At 53.1% G+C, this 20,212-nt stretch overlaps 2 protein-coding genes across 2 annotated transcripts; one reads left to right on the top strand and one right to left on the bottom strand.

Annotated features, from left to right (window-relative positions):
- Positions 1-2,192: 2,192 nt before the first annotated feature.
- Positions 2,193-10,033, bottom strand: GTPBP6 (GTP binding protein 6 (putative)). Its single transcript, XM_049769032.1, has 10 exons — positions 9,682-10,033; positions 8,539-8,676; positions 8,118-8,188; positions 7,877-8,007; positions 7,518-7,585; positions 6,842-7,000; positions 5,508-5,716; positions 3,594-3,742; positions 3,175-3,327; positions 2,193-2,736 (listed from the first exon to the last, which is right to left on the bottom strand). The coding sequence occupies exons 1-10, from the start codon at positions 10,031-10,033 to the stop codon at positions 2,613-2,615; spliced, it is 1,554 nt and encodes a 517-aa protein (XP_049624989.1). The 3' UTR covers positions 2,193-2,612.
- A 3,016-nt stretch (positions 10,034-13,049) lies between these two features.
- LRRC14B (leucine rich repeat containing 14B) lies at positions 13,050-19,864 on the top strand. The gene is made up of 2 exons (XM_049767941.1): positions 13,050-13,936; positions 19,202-19,864. The coding sequence occupies exons 1-2, from the start codon at positions 13,053-13,055 to the stop codon at positions 19,845-19,847; spliced, it is 1,530 nt and encodes a 509-aa protein (XP_049623898.1). The 5' UTR covers positions 13,050-13,052; the 3' UTR covers positions 19,848-19,864.
- Positions 19,865-20,212: the final 348 nt, after the last annotated feature.

Raw genomic sequence — 20,212 nt, 5'->3', positions numbered from 1 at the left:
AGGAATGGTTGTGCCAGCCTGCAGCCAGTCTCTGGTTGCTCCTACAGGACCCAAAGACACTCCTCCGCCCCTACAGAGAGGCTTTAGGCCTGCCTCCTCCCTCCACCCCACAGTGAGGTCACCCCACAGTGAGGTCAGCAGGAGACTCCCCGTGCTGCAATGTTCCTAAAATGAAACCTGTAATGGTCCATCACATCTGAGACTCCTCACACCTGCAACTCTCCCCTCAAACCAAGTCTCTCACACCTGTCTCCCTGCAAACTTGAGTGTCCCCTCAAACCTGTGACTCTCCCTTCATACAGGCCATTCCACTGGCTCCCATAGCCCAAGTTGTCTGGGTTTAGTCTGTGTGGCTGGCAACACATCTGTGCCTGAAAGGCAGGGTTTCCTCTAAACCAGGGATCTCAAACTCTCGGCCTTCGGGCAGTTTGCGGCCCTCCATACAACATTTTGTGGCCCTGCCCTAGAGGAATCTTTTTTTGTTTTGTTTTGTTTTAGTTGTTTGGGTAACACACCCCCAATGTTCAAGGCTTACTACTGACTTTGCACTCAAGGATCACCCTGACTTTGCCTCTTGCGGCCCCCAGGTAAATTGAGTTTGAGACCCCTGCTCTAAACCAACAATATAGGTCATCTCAGGTCTGTGGTGGGATGAGCATCACGTGAGCCTGCTCATCCCAGCATTCCAGAGAGCAGTCAGGAGAACCAGGCAAATGGGGTCCAGCTGCTTGTCAGCACACAGCAGTGTTGGCAGCCTTCATGAAAATTCAGAAATGCTGGGCTGGTGTTCTCTTCAGGTTGTGCAGCTTCTAAAAATATGCATTTCACAGTGGTAGGCCATTTGCCTTGCACATGGCCAACACAGGACAGACCCCAGTTCGAATCCCGTCATCCCATATGGTCCCTCGAGCCTGCCAGGTGCGATTTCTGAGCGCAGACCAGCATCGGATATGACCACTAAACCAAAATAAAAAATTTTTTAAATGTGCTTTTAGTTCTATGTAAAGTCAAAGGACTGGATCAAAATTTTGAGTTTCCTATTTTAAACACCTTTTTGCATTTTGTGTTAAGGATGATTGAGAGAAAATGTCCTTCAGAAGTGTCTTCATTATACGTGACTCAGCCACACACGCACCTGCCCCTGTGTGTTTTCTGCTAATAAAGGTCACTTCACACCAAGATTGTGCATGTCTCTCTAGATCCTCTTCCTGCCATTTGATGTCTGGCAGACACTGAGGCAGCAGTGGGCTCTGCCCATTCTGCCAATAGAAGAGTCTTGAGCAGTTCAGGACCTTGTGCTGGGTAGTGGCGGGAGGGAGGACTGTGTCCATCTATCTGTCTCACCTCAGCAAGTGTAACACCCTCTTTCTGCTTTAGGTATCAGCCCATTCCCCCATAGCTCAGTCTCCCTCACAGGGGCCTCTTGCTAGCATCTATGATGGACAGGCGCATTGGTTCAGGGAGGAACCCACAGCTCTTAATGAGTCCCTGCAGAAGGGAACTGGGCCCAACCAAGGCAGAAGTGCAGGTTCTATAGATGATGGCTGCGGAGATGTTGGAGGAGACTGTGGGAATGTGACCCTCAGGGAACATTGGCCTACAGGAAGGCTGGGTGCCTCCAAGCACAACACAGGCCCTTGGGGCTCCAAGACCTGAGAGCCATGCATGAAATGGACTGGTGGCTTGGTCACTTCCAGAGGCAGCCATGGCCCTAGTCACTAGACCAATCTGGGTCTCCTCCTGCCCCTTGTTGCCCTGAGTTCAGGCAGACTGGCTTCAGAGTACCTAGGGCAGCACTACTGCATCCAGGGTACTATAGGAGTGAGCCCATGTCTTGACATGGACATGCTGGGGACATTAATTTTGTCCCTGTCAGGGGCATCAAGGAGCACTTCTGGAGGGGGCCGGAGCCATGGCACAGCAATAGGGTGTTTACCTTGCATGCAGCTAACCCAGGACGGACCACAGTTCAATCCATTGTTCCATATGGTTCCTCCAAGCCAGAAGCTATTTCTGAGCACATAGCCAGGAATAACCCCTGAGCATCACCAGGTGTGGTCCAAAAAGCAAAAAAAAAAAAAAAAAAAAAGCACTCTGGGGGTGATTTCTTGCTTATCCAAGGAGATAGCTGACAGGCTGAGCACAGGCTTAGCATAAGGAAGCCCCACTTTGAATCTGACCACCACAAAGAAAAACAAATTTTGAAAGTTTGTATTTCTCCCAGAAAGGAGAGTAATTATGTGACTTGCCACAGCACATAGGAGGGGAATGTGGCCCTGGGGCTGATGTGAGGGTGAGCACACCTGATGCCAGATGCTGGCTCGTCACATTCATGGGCTGCCAGGTTGATGGGCTGTCTGTTCCTCTATCTCCAACACTGTGGGATTTGGGAGGGGTCAGCGGGCTGAGGCTTGATGCAATAAACATAGCCCGACACTGCGATCAACAGGCCTGGATGGAATAAGTGTGGCCTGACGCAGGGTCAGCAGGCCTGGTGACAAGTGTCTTGCTCAGCCACAGGCACAGGGTGCTCACATGCTGTTCTGGGACACTAGAGCCAGCGAGGAAGTGTCTGCCACACCCAAAGGTGCAGGCAGGAGCCTGGACAATCTTTACCCTGGAAAGAGCTTCCTGAATTTGCCCAGAGCAGAGCTGCTGATGATGACGGTGACATCAGCGACGCCAGCCTCGGGAAGCACAGACACCTCCTGCACTGTGGCCTCTGTGTGCAGCCAGCTGAGCGGGGAGACAAGCAGGGACATCACAAGGCTGTTTGCCTGTACCTGCACCCACATCAAGACCCCTCTGGCAGGTCAAGGGACAGACATTGACTAGGGAAGGAAGATGAGGCCCTGGCAGGTGCAGGAAATATTCGTCACTGTGTTCAGCGGGCAAGTGACTCACTTGGATTCCCTTCCTGCACAGATGAACCAGGTGCCACCATGCCTCCCCCCACCATGTCCCCTAGGCTGCTACACCCCACCCTCCTCCATCCCCCTGGGCCTAAATCCCACCCCCAACCTCCATTCCCTCCATCTCCCATCCCACCTGAGCCTCCACTCCCCCACCCTCCACACCCTAGTCTCCACCCACCCTGGCCTCCATCTCCTCTGGGCCTCAGTTACTTCCTCATCCCTCCTCATGTCTCTCCTCCCATTGGCCAGCCAAGCTCACCTGAGCTGTGGACCCTCCAGCTGCACTCGGAGGGTAAGGACCTGTCTTCCTGTTGCCAACAAAATAGCATCTTCCAATTTGGCTTTCAGCGCCTCCAACCCGTATCCCAGAAGGGCAGACACGGCCACGGCATGTGTCCCTGTGGGGCAGTACCTGGGAGAGGGATATGGTCCTGCTCAGGTGGACTCCATGCATAGTCACCCTTCAGCAAAACAAAGCACAGGAACATGGGACTGGACAACAGAGGACAAGTGCATGCAGTGGGCTGTCTGGAATGGTCTCAAAGATGGGCTCAGACCACCCCATAACATCACATGGTCCTACAAAACTGGTTCCTCCTAAGAGGCGGTGAACCCCTCATGAAAAGTGCCCCAAGCCAGGACAGGGTGAACAGCTACTGTGGCTGGAGCATCACTCACCCTGGCACCAGGTCCACCTTGTTGTGAACTTCTATGATGGAGGCAAGTAGTGGGGCAGGCAGGTGCAGGTTTTGCAGTGTAGACAGGACACAGGCCTTCTGTAGCTCAGCCTCAGGGTGGCTTAGGTCCCGCACGTGAATAATCACATCCTGCCACCACACAGGACCTCTGATTGGGATGTGCAGGCTATGGTTCCCCAGAGATGGGTCCAGCAGGAGAGCCTGCACCCACACAGTCCAGCTACCCACCTTGCTATTGTGGGCAGGACACAAGGACAATGAGCTAGGATGCCAGGTCACAGCCTTCCTGGCTCAAGTCCTGCCCACGCCAGGCCTCTTAGTCTTGTCTCCAGGACCAAGACCACACAATGTGCCTATCACATCTCAGCCACACCACACCCTGGTGACGTTCCACCTATAAGTGTAACGTCTTTGTCACATCCCAAGTACATCGCATGGTATGTCTCCATTATGTCCCAGTTATATCATGTCAGGTCCCTGTCACATCTAAGCTACATCATGTGGCATGTCCCCGTCATATAAGCTATAACACCTATCACATCCCCATCATGTTCCAGCTGCAATGCCTGGCATGTTCCAGGTCTGTCACAAGCCATAGCCTTGCTGTGTCCCACACCATGGAACTCTCTACATCTTCCCAGTGTTAACCATAGACCAGTTAGGAATTCTATCCAGTTTCCATTCATTTGGGTTTTCATCCTCTGACAAGTATTTTATTTTGATATTTATTTAGGTTTAGGGCCAAACCCAATGGTGCTTAATTCTGGCTCTATACTCAGGTATCATTCCTGATGGGATCCTGGACACTATTGGAATGTTCAGAACCAAACTCAGATTGGCCATCTACAAGCCTGAGAATACTTTTTTAAAAAATTTACAATACTTCAACTTAAACAGAATGTTGTCCCTTATTTGTTTTTCTCAATGGTGCTCTAGAGCTAATTGTGACTCTACTCAGAGGTCAGTCTCAACTGAGTTCAGTGAACCATACAATGCCAAGCCTTTTGCATGAAAAACTGTGCTCTATCCTTTGAGTGTCTCCCTAGCTTCTGCGTTTCCTATTTCAAGTTCTTTGGGGGGATAGGCTCCCTGGTGTTGTAAGGAGGTGCTGTGTGTGTGTGTGTGTGTGTGTGTGTGTGTGTGTGTGTGTGCATGCGCACATGCCCTGATGTGATTGTGCACACACGAGTATGTGTGTGTGCAAGTTTGCGTAAGTGTGTAAAAGCATGTGTATAAGTGTGCATGTGAGTAGGAGTATGTGTATGTGTGCACATGTGGAAATGTGCATGTGTGCGTGCATGCATGCATTTGCCCACCCTATGATTCTCACCTGGTCCATGGTGGGAGTGCAACACAGACTCACAAGGGTTTCATAAGCAAGGGTCTTATCCCACTTGGCTGCATTTCCCCAGGTTTCCCTCTTGACTCCACACTGCTGTCCTATCTTCAGGCCCCCTTGGGCTTTCCCCATTGACGGTACATCCAATTTTTAGAAATCCCCTCTGTTCAGTCTTTGGCTTTCCTCATGCTCTCTCTGGGGTAGATTCAGGTAGGAACAGAGCATAAACTCTCAAATTAATCTTTTAAGCTGTGCATTTGCTTGACTAATAGCTGGGTGTTCTCCAGTCTCCCTAGACAGTACTCTTAACTCCGGAGGGGGTTCCTAAACCACCCACGGGAAGGAGACTCAACACCAGCTCCTTGAGAGGGTAGTGTGTGAGGGACCTGCTCTGAGGATGTCATGTGCAAGAGGCCTTCCCTGAAAAGGTCATATATAAGACCTGTCCTGATGATGTTATGTGTGAGTGACCTGCCCCCAGTAATGTCGCATGAGGGTCCTGGCCCCCTCCAATTGTCTATTAAGGGCCTTGGTCCCTGGAATGAACATACTCACTGACTGGGCTACGTCTTCCAGTGTGGCAGAAAAGGACTCAATGAGGCCATGGGGCAGCTGGGAGAGGAAGCCAATAGTGTCCATGTAAATGACAGTCATACGGGAGGGCAGTGACCCTGCATGGGCCGTCACATCCAGTGTGGCAAACAACTGGTCCCGGGGTTGGATGGCAGCATCCCCTGTCAGTGCCTTCACCAGTGTGGTTTTTCCTGCAGTGGAACACCAGGAAACATGCTTCAGGAAAAGCCCCTGTGTGTCCCTTCACTTTTGAGGACCCGGGCCTCTGTTTGTCTGCAGGACACTGGGTGGTCAGGATGCAGCTGCTTGTGTTCCCAGCAAATGGACCATCTGGGGCCCAGGGGCCTATGTAGCAAATGGGGCACACGGAGGGATGATGACCAGGGGCTAATGTTTAGGGGTAGTGCTAGATGAGGAAACAAAGGGTGATAGTATAGATGTGGGGGTGATGTTGGAATATGGAAAGATAGAACATGTGAGATGGGGTGTGTGGACAGTGGGCAATGGTGTAGGTGAGATAGGGTACAGTGGGTGATGCACAGATAATGACATGGTGGTACAGATAAGGGGCATGGAGTTAGGGTAAAGAAACAAAGGGGCATCTGTGTAGATAGTAGATGATGATGTACACAGGGTGATGTACAGATGGGGTGATGCAGAGACTAAATTTGGGTGGATTTACACAAGTACTAGAATGGGCATCCAATGAGACCTGATGGAAGATGCAAATGTATGAAACATGTTTGTTAGGTCAGATTTCTGTATCAGTCCTTATGACACTACTGCCACATAAGGGGCCACCTCGTCTATTAAGTGGTAAATTTCCAGTACACACCAGCACTGGCTAGGACTGGTGGTTGAAACCCATCAGTATAGTTACAGGCTACACCTGTAACTGGCAGCTGACCCTGACTGAAGGGTGAACCCAACATTGTCTCAAACGTGGAGGATCCTAGACACTGGGCAGGGGACCCACAGGGTTACTGCCTTCCAAGTGACCTGAGGAACACTCTGTTTAAGTGACCCTGGTTCCTGGGAAGACACCTCATTGTGAGGCTTGAATCCAGAGTGATTCCAGCAGCTCAGTCCCATCAGGCAGAGATCACTGAGGTTCACAAAGATCCACCACGAAAAGCGAAATCAGGGTGTGAACCTGGTGCTATTACCTCAGGGACCTGGGGCACCCTGTTCTGACACTCAGCAGTCGGTGGAATCTGCACCAGGCACTCACAGATTGTGCCCAAAATACAACAACCACTGTACTCATCATTCTGAGGGGGTTACTACCTTGGTACGCTACTTCCCCCCAGACTCACCACAGTTCGTGTACCCCACCAGTGAAACAACTGGCAGTTCCCTCTGCTGCCGCTGCTTCCCCAGGAGGCGTCTTTTCCCCTTGAGTCTCTCCAAGGCCTTCTGGATCTTCATCTCCTTCTCTCTCAATAGACGTTTCTGCACCTGCATGAAGGATTCTCCTAAAAATACCCGGGATGGTGTCACTGGCTATTGTGGAGGGGAGCCCACCTGAGCAGCTGCACCTGAAGGTTCCTGGGGCTTTGGGTACATCATGGGGGCTCTCTGCAGCCAGAGAATGTCCACCCAGTAGGGTGAACTTACCTCCACATTCTATAGGCTGGAGGTCAGCCTAGCCTCCCTTCCACCAGAAGAAGCAAGGGCAGAGCCTTGAGAAAGCCCAACAGATCTCCAGGGAGCTCAGAGCTAACCAGGTGAGCCTCATCCTACTCCAGGACTCGGACACCGGCTCTGCAGTTTTGAGTCTGAGATGTGGATGGTCCCAAGTGAGGTTCTGAGTATGACTCTCAGTCCAATGCATGTCTTCACAAGAGACAAAGGAGTCACAGACACAGGGAAGCCAGTGTAGATCAAGACAGAGAGGGAGGAACCTACCACTCCCACTGAGGGAGTGGCACACAGGAGGTCCTGTGCATTCTGGCGCTGCTGCAGAAAGCTCCTTCCCAGGGCCCACATTACCTGAGCCCATGATGTAGCGAGAGCCCCCTCTGCTGTTGCGATAGATGCTGCCGTCCCTCAGACTTGCCCTGGAGTGGAAATGGTGCACCTGAGGGCTCAGCCTGGCCCTCGCTGGGCTGATGGAACCCCCAGGCTGCCCTTCCAAAGAAAAGAAAACAAGCATGGCCTCGGGATGGAGCCATCAGAGTCACAGATCCTCCCGCAGTGTCCTCCCAGCCCTCCTGGCAGCATGGGGAGCAAAGGCCCAGACAGGGGAATCCTAATAGGAGGAGGCCCCCACAGGTACACTGATGAAACACAGCCCCCTCCAACTACCATCCAGGCGAGGCAAAAGGGGCAGTGGGACCACAGAGAGTCACCTCAGGAGGGGCAGCTCTGCCAATGCCACCTGCAGCCGGGCTTCACGTGTACGCGCATTGCAGCGGAAGATGTGAAGCACCACGGTGAAGCGATCCAACACTTGCACGCCCCATGCTGCTTCCAGCTCCTTCTACAGCAGGAAGGCTGTACTCAGGTAAGTGCCAAGCACACCACCATGGCCTACTTTAGCTCTGTCCACCACTTTGAGTGAGGACAGGTGCCTGAGGGGCTGGACAGTACCTGGGTGGGTGTGGCCAAGCGCTCTACGTTCAGGAAGACAGCTGTGATTTCTGGGGACCTTCGGATTGTCTCTAGGGGAGGAAAGGCCATCAGAGGACTAGCCTTATGCTCTGCTGGGCTGTATCTGCATGAGCATGGTGCTAAGGCTAAGAGTCAGAGCGCATGCAGGTAGGATACAACCGAGGGACTAGTTGGGGTGGGCACTGCCTCAAGATCAAGGCTAGACCATCGGGTACTGGGAAGCGGGAGGACTGGCTGGGGCAACAGGCAGCTTCCCCAGGTTCTGAACTAGGCATCATACCCTCAGAGGCGGCTCCTCCCAGCTCCCAATGACACTGCAGCTTCTGGTGAGCTACCCCGTATTCCTGTAAACCACCCCACACTTTCCAGAGAAGAGAGAGCAGAGGGGAAGGGCACCCACCGGTCAGGTGCTCCAAGGTGCCTTTGCTGAACAAAGACTTCTTGTCGGGTGTTTTCGTGGGTACCACCATCGTCTCCACGACTGACCAGTTATCTAGGGTGCCCACCAGTGCTTCTGCTTCTGCCAACTGCCACTTGGCTTTGGGGAGATAAAGTCAGTATGAGGGCTGGTGCCTGTTCCCCTCCAGCCCTTGCCTATGCTCTTTTGTAGCCTGAGCCCCTGCAGAAAGAACCGGCACTGGCATTTGTCGGAAACACAGATATGCACTTCTAGGGACCCAGAGAAGGGCAAAGCAGCAAAGGCGGGGGTGGGTGGGGTGTCTGTCGGAGTGGGAGCACTGAAGTAGGCTGCCTAGAGTTGGAACTGGGTGGGAGCACAAGAGGGTTTGCCCCATCTGCCCTGACCTGCTTGCTGAAGGACATGTTCCAGGAGGCTCCTTGTGATCCAGGAACCGGCCACACTCCCCACAGCATGTAGAAAAGGATGCCCACTCCTAGTCCCTAGAGCCAAGTTCAACGTGGGAAAGACAGCGTCGACCCAGGGCCAGGGTATATAGACGGGAGGACACAAGGGAAAATCCCAGTGCATCCAAGTCCCAGAAGCATGTCATAAACCCTGTCTTCCAATTATTCATCCTGTGGGCTATTGGCCTGGCAGTCCAGCCCCGATTCCCCATTGAGGACCCCAGAGTCCAGCCTCCAAAGACCCCTACCCTTAATTTCTAGCCTCGGAACCCCGCCCCTTCCAACCTCCAGCCCATTGCTCGCTGCCTTTAGGAGCCGCCCCCATAGCGCCCGCCTCTAGGACTAAGTTACAAACTTCACGGCCCTGCCCTGTAAGCCACGCCCTCTGAGACTTAGTCCCATTGGTTAGTCAGAGAAGCCCGCCCCGGCCTGCCCTAAACAACCAATCCTGTGGGTAACCTCATAGTCCCGCCCTCCACACTTACGCCCATTGGTTACAACCAGATAAGCTCCGCCCCCACAACCCCGTCCCTCGAACTGCCCATCCCGGGGTTTAGCCTTCAGAGCTCCACCCTCCACACTTACGTCCATTGGTTACAGCCAGAGAAGCCCCGCCCCAAGTCCCCTTTGACTTTCCGCCCATTGGCTATAGCCCTCGGAGCCCCGCCCACCCCGTCACCTCGCGGTAGCTGCGGCTCGCCGGGTCCCCGCTTGACCTCAGGATGAATCAAGCACACGCGCTGGGTCCCCGCTGGCAACAAGGGGTCCCCCCTCAGTAGCTCCTCTTCTTCCTCCGCATCGTCTGGCTCCTCCTCTTGCTCTTCTACCGCCCGGCTCCTCCGGTCTTTAGTCCGTGAGCCCCACTGCCTGCCCCCTCGCCCCTCCACATCCCCCGCACTCCCATGTCCTCGAGAGTCGAACGCGCGTTGGGGGCAGAGCGGCAGCTGGAGCGCGACCCTCGGTGACAGGATACTCCGAGCCACGCGAGAAAAGCCGGCCTCCAGCAAGACTGCAGCTCGCACGGCCCACATCCCGCGTCCATGCAGACCGGGTTCCCCGGGTGTGGGTCCCCATTGGCTCCCGGGGGTCACGTGATGTCAGCGCTGATTGGATGCGGGGCGGGACCTGCCACGTGGGATGCCTTGCTGTGCTGGACTTCCGGCAGCTGCGTTAGCGCAGCGCACACGCCCCCTAGAGGGGACTCGGGTCGGGTCGGGTTGGGTCAAGAGAATCTGCTCCCGTCCGCAGGCCGACGTTTGGACGTTCCTCTGTGATGGACCCTGTCCTAGGGAGTAGAGCCCGAGTGCTGCCGTGGTTGCAGACTCACCCTTGTAGGGTTGGAGCGTCCAGCTTGAACTCGGCCTCGTGGGTTCACGCTATGGGTTCACGACCATTTAAGTAGAAAAAGTATAAAACTAGGTGTCCACAAAAATAAATCGTTTCACATGGATTAAAAAGAACTTTTCCAGAGTTCAGGGCTGCCTGGGGGGGAGGTCACAACTTATCCACATCAACACTGCAAAATTGTATATGTGTGTGCTTATATATTTTATATTTTCATTTTTATGTTGTTTATTATTTTAAGCCCAGACTGGTAAGTGAGAGGCAAATGGGGGTGGGGTGACATTGAAGGGAAGCGGACACTGGTGAAGGAATGGGTATTGAAACAACCTATATCTGACACCCAATCACAACAAGCTTTTTCATTTCATGGGGACTAATTAAAAAGTAAAAACTTTTTGAACTTTTTTGTTTTGTTTTGTTTTTTTGGGCCACACCCGGTGACGCTCAGGGGTTACTCCTGGCTATGCGCTCAGAAGTCACTCCGGGCTTGAGGACGCCGAGCCAAGGCAGGCACCTTACCTCTAGCGCCACTGCGCCGGCCCCTGAACTTTTTTTAAATATTTTTTTGGGAGGTCACACCTGGCGGCACTCAAGGGTTACTCCTGGCTCAGAAATCGCTCAGGGGACCATATGGGATGCCGGGATTTGAACCATTGTCCTTCTGCATACAAGGCAAAACACCTTACCGCTGTGCTATCTCTCCAGCCCAAAACTTTTTAAAAATATATATACATAGCCAACTTTCCCCACCTCCAGTGTAGACTTTAGACATAACATTCAGGTAAATAGAATGTTTTGTTTTGAGGCTATACCTGGCAATGCTCAGGATTTATGCTGGTGGTGTTTAAGAGACCATATGGAATGCTGGGAATCAATCCCTCTACTGTACTATCACTCCAACCCATGAAATAAGGTATTTCCAAGAGGGGAAGAACTTCTACTTGAAGTAAAAGCTGGAGAAAAAGCATCTGGTTGATAAGCTCCTGGCAATTCCCAACATCCTGACAAAAAAACATCCATCTGAACTTTTGAAGTCTGAGGAAGGGAATTTATATACTGGAGTCTTTTTTTGTTTTGTTTTGTTTTGGGGTCACACCCGGCAGTGTTCAGGGGTTACTCCTGACTCTAGGCTCAGAAATTGCTCCTGGCAGGTTCGGGTGACCATATGGGATGACGAGATTCGAACCGCCATCCTTCTGCACACAAGGCAAATGCCTTACCTCCATGCTATCTCTCTGGCCCTACACTTGGAGTCTTAACCCCCGGCACTTCAGATATGATAGTGTTTGGAATGGAGTTTGAAGGAATAATTGAAGGTGATTGAGGCCCTATACAAGAGCCCTAACCTTAAGTCTGGACCCTTAAGTGATTAAATGGAATGAAGAGATAGTAGAGTGGGTAAGGCACTTGCCTTGCAAGCAGCCAACTCAGGTTCTATCCCAACATTGCATATGGTTCTAGAAGCACCTGGAATAACCCCAGAGCATAGCCCAAATCCACCAAAAAAGAAATAAAGGGCCAGCAAGTTGACTCAAGAACTAGTGCTCTTGCTTTGCTTGTGGGAGATCCAATTTTTTTTTTGTGTGTGGTTTTTGGGCCACACCCGGTAATGCTCAGGTGTTACTCCTGGCTATGCGCTCAGAAGTTGCTCCTGGCTTGGGGGACCATATGGGACACTGGGGGATCGAACCGCGGTCCGTCCAAGGCTAGCGCAGGCAAGGCAGGCACCTTACCTTTAGCGCCACCGCCCGGCCCAGGGAGATCCAATTTTGATCCCAACTTCCCTTAACCCTGTTGGGAGTGACCCTGAGCACTAAGCTGGGAATAGTGTCAAACCAGCACTACTGCACTACTGCATGTGAACCAAAGCCCAAAAACGGAAAAAATAAAAGATTAAGGCATTCAAGTGGGAATAAAGAGGATGAAGAGAAGCACGTACAAGCTAAGGAGATGGGTCTCAGAAGCCACCCTGCTTGCACCTCGATCTTAGGCTTCATGAACTGCAGGAAAATATACTTTGGACTATGCTGCCCAGACTGTAGTCCATGGCTATGGCTTCTAATGCACAGAAGCCCTCCTGCAGTGTTCTCACCCATTTGAGGTGATTTGCTGGAGAACTTTACTTGGATAAATATCTCTTTCCCTCACAAAAATGCTTACACACAAGCTCAGTGTATAGTGGCCACTAGTGGCCATTCAGGGTTCGTGAAGATTGCCCCTCAGTTCCTGTTGAGGTATGCACTAGGGAAGTCCCCACCACACACCTCAGGCTAAGGATGGATGGAATCTCCAAAGGCCCTGTGAGCAGGCCACTGCCCAAGATGAGCTCTCGTTGCCTCCTTGTCAACAGTGGGCAGAATGGATGCTTTGGAGGGATTGCCCCAGTGAATGCAGGCCCTGAGGAAGCTGCCCAGGACAGGCCCCCTACCCCTGCCCCTGAGGTCAGGCTGTCCTGAAGTGGGCACAGACACCCATCTGGGGCTCCCAGTATCAGCATTGAGATAGCTCCACTTTCACCAGGGGCGCCAGGAGACAGCTGCCTCAGCCAGTGTGTCCACACTCTGGGCCAAACGGGCCCAAAATAGCAGTCAGGTGACGGCAGCGCTGGCCCCAGCCAGCCAGCCAGCCAGCGAGAAGCCGACAACTGCAGCAAGGACCAGCACACAGCTCTTTGGTCAGGGGCCTCCTGCTGCCCTGGTGGGTACCATGAGGCCTCTACGCTTCCTGTCTGCTGTGGCCCTAGTGTCCCACCCACAGGTGGTTCAACAGAGCCTGGACTGGGTGGCCCACAGCCTATACCCACTCCTGTTCAAAGTCAGCTACTGGCTGGAGCAGGAGGCAGTGGTCCGCGCTCTGCTGGGCTGCTGGCCGCTGGCTGAGTTTAGACTGGGCAAGCTGCTGGCACCGAGCATGGAGCAGCCTGAGGACCTACGGGAGCGAGCCTGCAGGGCCTGTCTGGAAGCGTGCGTGCAGGGCTTGGCCGACCACGTCCTCCGGACTGGGGCATCGGGACTGCGCCTGGTAGATCTCACGGGCCTCCGGGACGTGCAAGTACAACAGTGCCCCTGCGGGCGGGCGCTGGGCAGGTGGGGCCGAACCGAGCTGCTAGCCAGAACCTGCTGTGCATTACAGGCAGAACCCTGTGCCTGCGGCCCAGTGCAGGTCGTGACGGACATCTTCGTCACCGAGGGGAACTTCCAGGTGGTGATGCAAGCCCTGGCGCCCCAAGGGGCCGCACCCCTGCAAATACACTGTGTGTCCCTGAGAGCCGACAGCCTGGGTGCAGGCCCGCTACTGCAGGTACTGAGCCTGGTGGGCCCAGCCCAGCTGCGCCGGCTGCAAGTGGTCCACAATGTGCCACTGCACGCTGGCCATGTGCAGCAGCTGCTGACCCAGGTGGGCCTCCCCCAGCTGGCCGCACTCACCCTGCCCGCCAAGGCCTTGGAAGCACCCCCTGCGCAGGCACCAAGTCCCAACGGCGAGGACCCTATCTTTATGTCCATCACCCAGGCTCTCAGCCAGATGGTCCAGCTCACAGAGCTGAGTGTGGCCTTCTCCACGCTGACTGGGAAGATCCAGAAGCTGCTCGGGTAAGTCTAGAGGTGCAGGGCAGGGTCTGCCCCGTCCTGAGGCCACAATGAAGGTCATCAGTGACCTGGCACCCTTCCAGCAGGAGGGATGAGGTTTCCCTAAGCGGGCACACTGGTTCAGTGGTGATGCTGGGCACGGCATCTGCTGTCCTTTGTCCCCCATGGGAGTATGGCTCTTGTACCAGGCTGTTGGCTGCCAAGGTTTTGGGGTGGCCAGCTCCATGCTACTGACACAGCTCAGCTGGGATCCTGGCTTATCACCACGTGGGAGTCAGAAACCCTGTCCTGCACCTGTCTCGCCAGGGCGGCACCATGAAGTGGCCTGGAATAATGCATTTCGTAGAACTTAGAGGAGAGAAACTCTTGTTTCTGAGAATCAGGAGTCAGGGAAACATAGTTCATTTGGTCCCAATACAAATAAAGGCGCAGCCAGGACCCAGGACTGAGCTGATGAGTTAAGGCTGTTGGGGTGGGCAGCATCACAGGGCGTTTCCATGGAGGGGTCAGTAGTGGGAATGGGAGCACAGAGAGCTGCAGAGTCTTTATCCTTTCCAGAGGCCTCAGTCCTGCAGCCTCACAGAAACACTACCCTGTTCAAGGAGCTAATCTGAGCCCTCTGAGTGCAGGTAACCAAAGGCGACCCCTCCAAGGACGTCTCTAGTCTCCCTCTTTCTACTCCCCACTGTTCGGTGTCTCTGCTGAATCCCTCTTGTAGGTGAGCAGTACATTAATGGACTTTGGGGGGGAGTTAGGGTCACTCCAGCAGTGCTCAGAGGGGTTACTCGTGGCTCTGTACTCAAAAATTGCTCCTGGCAGGCTCGGGGATCATATGGGATGCTGATGCTGGGAATTGAACTCAGGTCCATCCTGGATCGGCAATGTGCAAGGCAAATGTCCAACCGCTGTGCGGTTTCTCTGGCCCATTGATGGACTTTTGCTTGTCATTTTGTCCCTTTGTATTACACGGTTCTCTGTCATACAGGGGTGACCAGCTCTGCTGCATCCACAGTGCTGGGCAGAGCTATAGACAGAATCTCAGTTCTGGATAGGGGAAACGAGGTCAAAGCCAATTGGAGGGTAAGGAAGGGAGCTACACTGTCACTAGCTCAGGTGGCCATGCATGACTGAAGGGTGGGCAGAGGAAGGTGTGAAATCCCCAGGCTGTGGGGGTTGGTGTGGCCCTGGCCAGGGCACATATGGGCAGAGAGTCATGTAGGCATCACGACCCCTCCTGTGACCCCTCCTGTGAGAGAGACATCACTGTCAGCCGACTGCAAGGTCAGTGTACCCACAATGGACCAGCCCCAAGGAACTAGGTGTCCTTGAGGGCCTAGCTGGTGACTTGTAGTTGTACCTGGAAAAGGTATTGGTCAGGCAGGAGGAGATATTGACAAAGTCTGAGGGTAGAGAACCAGTCCTCAGCCACAAGGCCACGCCCAGCAGTGCTCAGGGGCTCTTCCCAACCCTCTGGTCGTGCTTATGGATCATAGGTGGTGCTAGGAATTCAAACCAAGGTTGGTGCATGCAAGGCAAGTACCTTAAATCCTGTGCTATTTCTCCATCCCTGGACTCACAGGTGACTTGATTCTACAGTTCTGGATGAATCTTACATGTTTGTCCCATACATGACCCACAGCAAAAAACAAAACAAAACAAAAAAAAAGTGGAATCGAGCAGTTCACCTTCTTCTGCTCCATCCTATCTTGTGTGTTTTTACAGATCATAGTCTTGGGTCAGATAGGCTGTTCACAGAGAGATTCTCCACAATGAAGACCTAAATAAGCTTGTTAATCTAAATAACCAGAAGATGGGGCTAGAGCAATAACACAGGAGGTAGAGCATTTTGCCTTGCATATGGCTGACCCAGGTTCAATCTTTGGCATCCCATATGGTCCTCCAAGTCTGCCAAGAGTAATTTCCTTCATTTTTCTTTCTTTTTGGGTCATATCCAGCAGCATTCAGGAGTTATTTCTGACTCTGTGCTCAGAAATCATTCCTGGACAGCTGAGGAGATCAAATGGAATGCCAGAGATCAAACCCAGGTTAGCAGTGTGTAAGGCAGGCACCCTACCTTCTGTTCTATCAATTAGGCACCCTCAGGAGTAATTTCTGACTACAGATCCAGGAGTTAGCCCTGAGTGATGCCAGGTATGATTCTAAAAGCAAAACCAGAGTCGGGGAGATAGCACAGTGGTAGGATGTTTGCCTTGCATGCAGCTGATTCAGGATGGACAGTGGTTCGAATCCTGGTATCCCATATGGTACCCCTGTGCCTACCAGGAGCGATTTCTGAGTGCAGAGCCAGGAGTAACCCCTAAGCGCTGCCAGGTGTGACCCCCCCCAAAAAAAACAAAATAAATAACTGGATGTGACCCCCAAAAATAAATAAATAGATAAATCAATAACTGGGACTAGAGATCAGCATCTAAAGTTGACTCCATGCCAACCTCCAGTTATCAGGCAAACATGGGCCCAGGCTGGGGCAATATCTGCAAAGGGGAAGCTCCAGTTCAGATAACCATCTGGGAGTCACATTCTCTGAGGGAGGACATGAAGGTGGAGTGTTCTGATGGTTGCTGATATGGTAAGAGCCCAGGTATTTCTGACCCTTTCCCGACAAGGAGGAGAATGGTGAACATGGCTGAGACTGTCCTGTGCAGTTCTTCACAGAGCACAGTAAGACAGGAACTACCCATGGAAGCTAGTTGAAAGAAGCAGGAAGGGCCGGAGAGATAGCATGGAGGTAAAGCGTTTGCCTTTCATGCAGGAGGTCATCGGTTCGAATCCCGGCGTCCCATATGGTCCCCCGTGCCTGCCAGGAGCAATTTCTGAGCCTGGAGCCAGGAATAACCCCTGAGCACTGCTGGGTGTGACCCAAAAAAAACCAAAAAAAAAAAAAAAAAAAAAATTTGGGGCCGGGCGGTGGCGCTGGAGGTAAGGTGCCTGCCTTGCCTGCGCTAACCTAGGACGGACCGCGGTTCGATCCCCCGGTGTCCCATATGGTCCCCTAAGAAGCCAGGAGCAACTTCTGAGCGCATAGCCAGGAGTAACCCCTGAGCGTCACAGGGTGTGGCCCAAAAACCAAAAAAAAAAAAAAAAAAAAAAGAAAGAAGCAGGAAATTTAGGGGAAAGGGTGGTCTTGAGTCTGGCAAGGTAAGCTGAAGGATGCTGGTCCTACTTTATAACTCAGACAATGGAGGAATCAGCTATGGGCTTACGTTGGACCCCAGGTCCTGCTGAGGAGAGAGGAGGCAGTGGCTGGAAGGTTCCAGCAGTGCTGAGATTTGGGCAAATCTCTTCTTTCCCTGACAAATCCATGCGATGTGGAAGGATGTTCTGTGCTGGACAAAGCATGGACTCAGGTGGGGTGACTGAACCTCCAGGAGAGAGATACCATGAGATCTGGGGAGAAGAAAATGATAGTTTTTTGTTTTGTTTTGTTTTGTTTTTTGTTTGTTTGTTTTTTTGGGTCACACCCAGCAGTGCTCAGTGGTTCCTCCTGGCTCTGCACTCAGAAATCACTCCTGGCAGGCTCAGGAGACCATATGGGATGCTGGGATTCCAACCACTGACCTTCTGCATGCGAGGTAAATGCCTTACCTCCATGCTATCTCTCCAGCCCCGAAAATGATAGTTTTGCATGTGGAGCAGCCAGGGCAGGAGAGTGCATTTCACCTCAGAAGGAGACTCAGAGCACCTGTAGGCTGGAACTCCAAGAATGCTAGTAGTGTCTCAATGAAAAGGGAAACTTGATGTGTAGACAGGAGTGTCTGCTATTAGCAGAAGGGTGGTGAGAAGGGGGTCCAAGGGGGCATCAGGAGCTGGTTTAGTGAAGGAGACAATCTGGCCAGTCATGTAGTATCCATGTCACAGTGTCCTGAGCCATGTTGGTGTCATGTTACAGGGACCAGAGCTGTGTTTGTATCAGGTCATACGTGTCTAGAACTGTGTGGCATCAGGTCATAGTGTCCTGAGTCATGTTGGTATCATGTTACAGTGACCAGAGCCCACATCCCTGCTTAAGGAGACCTGACAGTGGGCCAGACCAGTCTCTGTGCTGTCCAATAGGCAGGAGCTGGTTAGTCCTGGAAATCAGGCATGGTGGGGAGGGGAGAGGAAGACAGAGCATTAGAGTATTATACTGGGCATTTTCATAGCATAGGCTGTCGGGGATCAGGAGAGGGCCCAGAGTCAGCAAGAATGTGGTTAGGTCAATATGGGGAGCTAGGGGTCAGCAATGGGAGGGTCATGGTCAGCAAGACGAGGTCAGGTCAGTAGAGACGGGTCAGATCAGCAGGGGACTCAGGGGTCAGCAGACTCAGGGTTGGGGTAGGGTTCTCATTAGTCTAGTATCTGTACAGATGGTCAAGAACTAGAGCACCCCTCTCCCAAATGTAGGCCCCAGACTCCTTCCACACTGGAGGTCCTGCAGTGATTGGGGGCAGCCTGTGCTGGACCTGCCAAAAGTAGGTTGGATGGTGGAAAGGTCAGACCTGGAGCTGGTGAGAGGGAGGATTCCTCACCAGCCAGTATGGGCTGAGCAAGAACGAGAAGTATAGCTAAGGCCCACAATGATTCCACAGGAGGACCTGAATGCAAAGAGCAGCAGCACATGATCCCCAGAACTGCCACTTGTATCCCCAAAACAAAACAGGAGGATGTTCACCCTAGTCAGGGCCACAGTAACAAGTGTTAGTGGTCACCAGGCTGGTTTTGTCAGGAGGGCTATGGTGGGAGCAAGCCCACACCACACAATACTGCACTATGGTGTCTTAGGCAGTGCAGGGTTAGCCCTCCTGCCTGCCTGTCGATTCAGCGACTCCCAAGCACCATGCTCCACACCACTGGGTCACAGCACATGGCAGTCTCATGGGAGCTATAGAGAAACCCATCTTTAGGAGCTATGGCTAGGGGGATCCCAACAAGTGCAGCCACCAGGCAGCCACAGGAGGGGTGCATTAGACTGCAGTGGAGCTTGGCTGTGTGTAGAAAAGGCCTCTTAGGGCCAGAGCAATATAACAGTGGTAGGGTGTTAGCCTTAAACACGATCAACCCGGGACGGATCTGGGTTTGATCTCTGGCATCCCATATGGTCTCCCGAAACTACCAGGATCAATTTCTGGGAACAGATCCAGGAGTAATCCCTGAGTGCCACCGAGTATAGCCCCAAAACAAAAAGAAACAAAGGAAAGGCCTCTTGAGCTCAGGCAAGCAGGCTGCCACCCAGCTCAGGCCTATCCTCAGTGTGCTGTGTTCTGCCTGCAGCCCCCTGAAGACTCCACTGAAGGTACTGGATCTGGCCAGCTGCTCCCTAAACCACGCAGACATGGCCTTCCTGGCTGACTGCAACCACGCTGCCCACCTAGAGGGGCTGGATCTCAGCGGGCACAACCTGGTGAGCTCGTACCCTTCATCCTTCTACAGACTGCTACGCCGGGCAGCGCCCACACTGAAGGTCCTCACGCTGGAAGAGTGTGGCATCGAGGACAGCCACGTAAGCACGCTTATCACAGCCCTGAGTCCCTGCCACCAGCTCCAAGAGCTGCGCTTCCTGGGGAACCCCCTGTCTTCCCGTGGCCTGCGGCGTCTCTTCATGGCGCTGGCAGAGTTGCCCCAGCTGCACTGGGTGGAGTTCCCCGTGCCCAGGGACTGCTACCCAGAGGGTACAGCCTACCCGCAGGATGAGCTGACTGTGTCCAAATTCGACCAGCACAAGTATGACCTGATTGCACAGGACCTTCAGGCTCTGCTGCTGCGGGCTGGGCGAGGCGATGTCCAGGCTTCCACGCCACTCTACGGAAGCTTCGACCCCGACATCCAGGAAACCAGCCATGAGCTTGGCTCCTTCTTGCTGCAGGCTTTTAAAACAGCTCTGGAAAACTTGTCTAGAGCTTTAAAGCAGATGGAGTAGTGGTACTGTGGGCTTAAAAGAGCACTGCCCTCAGGTAGAGCATCTCAGCAAGTGGGAGATCTCTGACAAGTGTGCAGAGCCTGTGAGAGAAGATGGTATGAGACCAGTGCTGGTTGGAGGAGCCTGGTGAACCAGAGCAGACTCTGGGTCCTGGAATCCTGGAACAGAGGGGCAGTCAGAGGTGGCTGCATGAGGCTGAAGAGGGAGGGATTGAGAGAGCTCGCAGAAGGTGGCAGAAGACAAGGACTGAGAACCAGTCATATTCAGAGCCCGCCCTGAGCGCAGCCTGAGGCCCATCCCTGAGCAACCCTGTAAAGGGACAGGGGCAGACGAGTTGGGGTGAATAGTTGCTGGCTCCAAGGGAT

The sequence above is a fragment of the Suncus etruscus genome, chromosome 2, assembly GCF_024139225.1.
Source record: "Suncus etruscus isolate mSunEtr1 chromosome 2, mSunEtr1.pri.cur, whole genome shotgun sequence".
Classification (NCBI taxonomy): Eukaryota; Metazoa; Chordata; class Mammalia; order Eulipotyphla; family Soricidae; genus Suncus; species Suncus etruscus.
Note: the sequence above shows the minus strand (reverse complement) of the source record. Positions and strands in the feature narration are given on the sequence as shown.

Coding starts and splice junctions, on each gene's coding strand:
- GTPBP6 (XM_049769032.1), bottom strand. CDS start 10,033: ATGTGGGCCGTGCGAGCTGCAGTCTTGCTGGAGGCCGGCTTTTCTCGC. Junction 5,717..6,841: donor GGTGGGGTACACGAACTGTG/GTGAGTCTGGGG, acceptor GTTCCACTGCAG/GAAAAACCACACTGGTGAAG. Junction 2,737..3,174: donor CTGGAGGGTCCACAGCTCAG/GTGAGCTTGGCT, acceptor CTCCCCGCTCAG/CTGGCTGCACACAGAGGCCA.
- LRRC14B (XM_049767941.1), top strand. CDS start 13,053: ATGAGGCCTCTACGCTTCCTGTCTGCTGTGGCCCTAGTGTCCCACCCA. Junction 13,937..19,201: donor AAGATCCAGAAGCTGCTCGG/GTAAGTCTAGAG, acceptor TTCTGCCTGCAG/CCCCCTGAAGACTCCACTGA.